General features: G+C 38.6%; 1 protein-coding gene and 1 pseudogene across 1 annotated transcript; one reads left to right on the top strand and one right to left on the bottom strand.

Annotated features, from left to right (window-relative positions):
- Positions 1-799: 799 nt before the first annotated feature.
- LOC132213964 (small ribosomal subunit protein eS6-like) lies at positions 800-1,419 on the bottom strand (annotated as a pseudogene).
- A 624-nt stretch (positions 1,420-2,043) lies between these two features.
- Positions 2,044-6,981, top strand: LOC132213809 (gastrokine-1-like). The gene is made up of 6 exons (XM_059660736.1): positions 2,044-2,146; positions 3,808-3,861; positions 3,949-4,086; positions 5,026-5,136; positions 6,064-6,211; positions 6,872-6,981. The coding sequence occupies exons 1-6, from the start codon at positions 2,135-2,137 to the stop codon at positions 6,964-6,966; spliced, it is 558 nt and encodes a 185-aa protein (XP_059516719.1). The 5' UTR covers positions 2,044-2,134; the 3' UTR covers positions 6,967-6,981.
- The last annotated feature ends 240 nt before the right edge of the window (positions 6,982-7,221 follow it).

Raw genomic sequence — 7,221 nt, 5'->3', positions numbered from 1 at the left:
ATATGTTCATGTTGACCAATGTCACCCCAATAAATTTAATTTTAAAAAAAGAAAGGCAAGGGGTTGGTACTCCATTGTGAGAGAATGGCATGAAACATCCTGAGTATTCCAAGAATGATGGGAACTCTGGTGTAGCTAGAATGCACTACATGGTGGAGACTGACAGATACAGCTTGGAAGTCTTTGGGAACCTTATTATAAAAGACCCTGGAAGTCATTCCAATGAGTTTGAAGTTTATCTCATAAGCTGTCAGTGAAAGATGTTAAGCATGGCAGAGTCATGCACTGAAATGTAAAAGATGGTGACGGAGTGATCAATTACATAACTGTTGTAAGAGTCTAGGTGAGAGGAGCTATGGGCAAGGACAGAGTTGAGAGGCGTTTCTTTCATTTCTTTTTTACTTTATTTTTTAAAAGTTTGATCTTACTTATTTGTTACTCATAGGAAAAAAAACTCACTTTTAACTGGACTTAGACTTATAGGTAAAAGCCTATGTTTCTGGGCAATCTGTTCCTGGTGTTTTTCTTTCTTTCTTTTTCTTTTTTATCCTCACTTGAATATATTTTTATTAATGAGAGAAAGAGAAAAAGAGAGAGAGAGAGAGAGAGAGAGAGAGAGAGAGAGAGAGAGAGAGAGACATCGATGTGAAACGTCAATTGATTGCCTCTCATAAGTGTCCTGACCAGGGATTGAACCAACAACCTTTTGGTGCACAGGACAGTGCTCCACCAATGAGCCACCTGCCCAGGGCTGTTCCTGGCATTTTTCTTCGGTCTCCTTCATTCTCTTGGCAGAAGTTTAGCATATTCTGTGGCCAGCCTCGTCCTTATTTTTCTTAGTATGTTGTTTCTCCAGAACAATACGCTCACATTTGTGTTGCAGAGCGTGTGGAGTAACGAAACACTGAAGCTTGGTGCTTTAGGCCTAGGTTTCTTGCCCTCTTTGTTTAGGGGATTTCTCATAACATATTGGTGGATGTCATCTTCTTTAGAGAGATTGAAAAGTTTGCATATTCTGCTAGCTCTTTGGGGCCCCAGGTAACAAAGCTCAGTAGTATTAGTGAGACCAGGAATATCTTTTTCCCCCTTTTTTTACAATGACCAAGTTGAGAACACTGAGACTGGCATTCACAATGCAACCCTGAGAGATTTACGCTCTCTCCAGCCCTCCGTGGTCTATAACAGAGATGCCCCTTACAGGGGCATGGCCATGGGTCAAGACACCTGCTTCAAGGGGAAGTCTTGTTTGTCATTCCCACTACTGATTCCAACCACATAACCCTTCCATTTTCCACCCCGTGTATTAGCAGCAACTTCTGTGTCCATACGCTCCTCATAAAAGGTATGAAGTTTGCATGCATCATCCACATCAGTGAGTTTCTGGCAGCTAGTGGCTGGGAAAGAGATGTTCAGCTTCATCTTGAAGCAGCCATCTGCCTTGGAGGCGCCATGAAAAAGAGCAAAAGGCATTTCTAAGATGAAATGACAAGGCTGAGCAACTAATGGGATGAGGTGGTCAGAAGAATAGGCTGAAGACAGCCCCCAGTTGCCCAACCAAATGCATGGTACTATCATGGTGAGAGCTCTGGACTGCAGAAAAGGGAGTAGGTTTGGTGGGGTTAGCTAATATAACATGTTTAGCCTAAGCAAAACCATTACAATGGGTTCAGGTAAAGGGTAGGAGATGAAGTCATTCTCACAGGAATGAAGTCATTCGCACATTCACACATGCTCCCTGGGAGGCCCAATGTGTCCACAGTTTCTTATCTGTGATCTTGTTTGATTTTAGGGATTATTCCTTTTCTGAATCTGGAATATCAATATCTAAAATACCCACACCCGCACTTCATAAGTTATCATAAATCATATTGAGTTTGTTATGATATCTTCAACTTCAACAAATGATGAGTCAGATGAACTCCATGTCAAAGTGCCTTGCTAATCAGGTAGATATTCCAAAAGCTTCTTGCTACACTGGATTATGGCATGGATATGGGAAATGAGGGAAGATAAGTCTTTGACTCCACCTGGTCACACCTACTTTGAGTAAAGCCAGTCAAGTACAAATATGAGAGAACTTGTCTGATTCCATGCCTGCCTGCCTCCTCCACTCCATCGCTCTGGTGAAGTCAAGATGAAGTTCACAGTGAGTAGAATTTTTCTTTTGAATTTATTATGTTATAATAGGAGACTGTCAACATTTTGAGCTAAGGGCATCTGCTTCTTATGACAAATCACCATAACGGAAAATTTTGTTTTAAAAATATATGTCTTTTATTTTCACAGAATTGTGATGTTTATAAGCATCTCTACAGAGAAGGATAGTTATACTGGGATTAAACAGCTGTCTGAGAATCTTATACCATGCTATCTTTAATAAAATTACCTTCCAGATCTCCAGATTTAAGTTTGGGCGAAGAGCAGGAAGTCCCTAATCCCTAGAAAATGTCTGATCTTTCCCCTCTTTCTTAACTCCCTCTTTTAACAAAACTCCTAAGTATGTTCAGGCGAGATAAAAAGCATCTTATCAAAATAAATGAGGGAGAGACTTACTGGCACATTCTCTGCTGTCAAATGGATCTCCAAGTCAGAATGGCTTGCCCAGGACCTTGTCCAGACTCATTTATTCATGAAAACACCTGAAGCATGAACGAGTGCAGCATTTCACCCGTGGTTCCAGATAAAGGTCTAGGAGTGCAGCAAGTGGGCCACAAAATTCTGCCAAAACAACTGGTGGTATCATGTGTGTTTTATAACAGCATGTATGAGGCTAGAATCAGATGAGTACTTTCACGTTTCAACATACTAAATACTGAAATTTATTACAGCAGACTGCTTCATAATAGAGTATAAAATCATTATCTACAAATAAGTTTTAGAAACCACAGTTTGTGTTTTTTGTTTGTTTAAAGAGGTCATATCTGGATCTTTCCTAGTTCTGCAATGAACAAGGGATAGAACCTTGGCCAGTACAAACTTGGTCAAGTCACTTAAGTAATGTCTGAAGCTCAATTTCCTGATATGTGAAAAGACTGCATTGTACTATTCCTCTCTAAAATTTCTTTCATCTCTTGACACTTTTTTTTTGAGGCTAATTTTTACTTTCTTCCTAAGCTATCAGGAGAGAAATTAAGCAAATAAAAAAATTACCTTGAATTACCAGTGCAGTTCTCAAACCATTTTGTCCCAGGTAAAGGAAATGAGAATAGGTACTCAGAATCAGGCACCCTGCATAAAACTCTGTGTTTTGACAAGCAGGATCATGGGCCCAGTGACAAATGACTAACTCAGGTACCCTGGGACAGTTACTAACTTCCCTTATGCCAACCACACTTGACAGCCAGGCAACACCAGTATTCAGCCTGTTTACTAATCTATTGCTTTTAAAAATTAAAAAGACTACTTCTGCTATTAGGAAGTCTAGGAAGGAAGGCATTCATATCAAATAGGGAAAGTAACTTAAATCATTTTCAGATGTGATTCTCAGAACTTATAACCATTTTCATATCATACTATTAATTTTCAATTTTATTTTTTAATATACCAACACTTTATTTTTTTTTCACACGACCTACATTAAAAAATTGTAAAACTATATATCACAACATAATTACTGTAAGTAACCTACAATTCTAGATTATCATTAAAACTTTCTATAGTTAAAAATATACAGGGCAAAGAAGAACAGAGAGCATACTCAACAGAGTAGTAAAATTAGTCAATATTTTCTATGGCTTGGGTAGAGAAAGAAAGAAGAGGACATTGTCTTGCCATGTGACCGGAGACCAATATTATTTGTGATTTCAGATTTTCTTTGCTGGACTTCTTGGTGTCCTCCTGGCTCCTGCCCTTGCTGAATATGTAAGTCTCACCTTTTAAAGTGTTACCAAAATGTATTTGCAAAAGAAATGTGATATTAAAGCATTATCAATTTCTCACACATTTCAGAATGTCAACAGCGGCGATAGCAACAACAGTGGTGGGAGTGGACAGCTGTCCGTGAGTGTCAACAATGCACAGAACGTGGCCAATGTTGACAACAATGATGGGTTGGACTCCTGGAATCTGCTCTTGGATTACAATACTGTAGGTAGCCAACAGGCTATTTCCATTCTTTACAAATACAAGGTTTCTTTTTTAGCTTAAAAAAAATTGCCTGCTAACCATAAAAGTAAATTCTAACTTCACATCAGCATAGTTATAAGCAAAAGTGCCTGTTTTGCTCACCTAGTTTCACCCCCTAGATACAACTGCTGCTAGTAAGTTTCCCAGCATCAGTTAAAATTCAAACCAATGAACAGTAAGTAGGACCCACTATGTTCAAGGGGTTGGTAGGGCTCTAAGACAAACATGAGCATCCTTTTGCTTTGCCTGCAGATACCCTCAACAACAATCATCGCCATATTACTGCTGCCAAAGTATAGCCAATCTCATTCTATTTTCAATATCCTTCTAAAAAATGAAAATCGGCATTTCACTCATAATTCAAAAGGACCCAGGGAAGTGCAAATGATAGTATTAATTGGTAAGGAAAGCAAAAAATACTTGGCTCTAGTTAGAAGACCCAATTGTCCAAATTACCAGCTCTGTATTTAACAAACTTTGTACTTTTAAAAAGCCAACTCTTTTTTGTTTTAGTTTTATCACCTGATAAATTAGAAAACTATTTCCTGTCTTACCTGCTTCCTTGAAATGTAAAGATCAAAGAAGATTAAAATGTGATGTTTTAAAATTTATTTCAGCAAAACAGACATATGTCATGACTCTTACCATGCTAGAACTTGAAGATAAAGCAACAAGTTAGACACTCAGGTTCTGCCCCCTCAAAGATTTAGTGGTTTATCCTTAGAAATGTTAGCGATAAATAGGATTGCAAAACAGGGTCAGATCCTGCACTCTTATCCCAGTTCAACATGATCTCAGAGTTCCATTTCCCTCTGCTGGCAAAGCGATTTCTGACCAAAAAAAAAAAAAAAAAAGCTGCTTGGAGAACATACTCCTCACTACCTACCACCTTCCTAACAGGGCTTTGCTGCCGTCCGAGTTTTTCGCAAGAAGGCATGCATTGTGCACAGAATGAACAAGGGTGTCATGCCCTCTCTTCAAGCCCTTGATGCAATGGTCAAGGAAAAGAAGGTAAAAATAAGTCTTTTTTACTTTTGTTCAGGGGAGGTCTTAGGATCTCCAGAAAAAATGAGACGGTCACAGTCATTCCCTCTGACCACAGTAGTGTGCAACACAAAAGGGGAAGTGGAATTGATAAGTGCCTGAGAAGCAGCTGCCACCAAACTCAAGAGCTGTGGCTCACACCTCCCCCTACAAAGGCTCTCAGAACATCCAACATTTACTGTTAGAGAAACAAAACCTGCTCACTCCCAGGAGAGCTTCCAGCACTTTTTCAAGGACATTTTTCTGAAAGAATTGAGTTAAGGATATTAGATTTAGAAAAAAAAATAAAGGATACACAGTTAAGTTTGAATTTTAGTTAAGCAATGGAAAATGTTTTAGGATAAGTATGTCCTATGCAATATTTGGGACATACTTATACTAAAAAAAAAATAAAAAATGATTTCTTGTTTATTTGAAATTCAAATTTAACTCAATGTCCTGTATTTTCTCTGGCAACCCCAGTTGGGATGGTTGGGGAGAGGGAATCCATCGTTTTTTAAAATGTTTGCCTGAGTTTGTATTCCTATAACTGATAAATGGGTACCTTTCATTGATAAGGTAGAGAAATAAATTAACTGCATTCTCAGAAGCTGGTATCACATAGCTCAATCCAAGAAATAGAAAATGATCAAATAAGGCCCAAAGTTCAGAATAAATTTAGCCTCAGACTTCTGCTTATATAAGAAGCTGAGGTTTCACGCCAGCTAAACGCCTTGGGACACTTAGAAATTCTGAGACACGCACAATTGCAATTGGTTCTTCTTCATTTTGATTATGGAAAAATTACAGTTAAGCAATACTGCCTGTTGGTCTTGTACACAATCCTCAATTCAACAAACCACTGGGCTTAACATTCATTCTCCCTCTTTCTTCTTCCCTGTCTTCTCTACTCAGTTTCAGGGTGAAGGACCAGGTGGACCACCTCCCAAAGGCCTGACATACTCAGTCAACCCTGACAAAGTCGACAACCTGGACAAGTTTGGAAAACCCATCGTTGGCATGTGCAAGGGGGTTCCAACATACATGGCTGAAGAAATTCAAGGTGAGTAGCCTCCCTACTGTATACTCCAAATTAGTGCTGGTGGAAATTGTCAAACTATTCGCAAGGTGTGTTCCCAGAGAACACCAACTACTCAGAGATGTCAAAGCTAATACTTAGGTAGTGCTTGCTCCCTGCCATGCACTATTCTATGTGACTTAAGTATATTAACTCATTTGTTCCTGGATGAGGAAACTGAGACACAGAGATCATAAAACCCTTGCCTCGCTCAATTCTAAGCATTTTGGCTCTGGATTCTATGCTCTTAAGTATTCGGAAATACTACCTTTCAAAGTGAATCTAAAGAGCACTCAAGGCATCTTCAAAGAAATACATGAGTTACTAAATGAAAGGACAACACCAAGAGAATCTATTGACTTTTTATAGCTGAAGCAATTACTTCATTTCTGGGCATTCAAAGAATAACTTAAACAAAAGCGAAGTATCCACCTAGGAACCTAACCCAACAGCAATTTTCCAGATCTTTGAATCAATTGATTTAATGTTGATAGCTAACTAGCTAGATCTCGAAATTGTTGAAGAGCTAGTTTGGAAACTGTGACATCCCCTTTCCCCCCACCCTTTACCGACATCCCCACACTCCCAAACAAGTCCTAGAAAAGACATTGATATTATGTGTTTTTTTTCTTTTCTTTTTATCAGGAGCAAGCCTAGCCTTTGCCTTATCAGTGTGCTTCAGTACTATAATACCCCCGTTTTCGGCCCTTTCCTTCTGTGGAACTCTAACGGGAAAGTAAAAAGAAAAGAAAAGTTGCTGTGGGTTTGGTCATCAAAATATTTTGATGCAAAATATGCAGAAAAATATGAGTTCTAATGGTTTTTAATCATGTCATTCTGAAATGTTTGGTTTCTTTAAGTTTCAATAAAACTATTTAGCACTGAATGTAGTTTAACCTAAAATTCCTTATGGTTTCCATTTGCTATATCATGTAATATCATGGTCGCAAGTGTAATATCATGGTCGCAAGTTGTTGAAATGCATTAGACCCAAC

The sequence above is a fragment of the Myotis daubentonii genome, chromosome 12 (assembly GCF_963259705.1).
Source record: "Myotis daubentonii chromosome 12, mMyoDau2.1, whole genome shotgun sequence".
In the NCBI taxonomy this organism is placed as follows: Eukaryota; Metazoa; Chordata; class Mammalia; order Chiroptera; family Vespertilionidae; genus Myotis; species Myotis daubentonii.
This window is presented reverse-complemented; position numbering and strand designations above follow the sequence as displayed.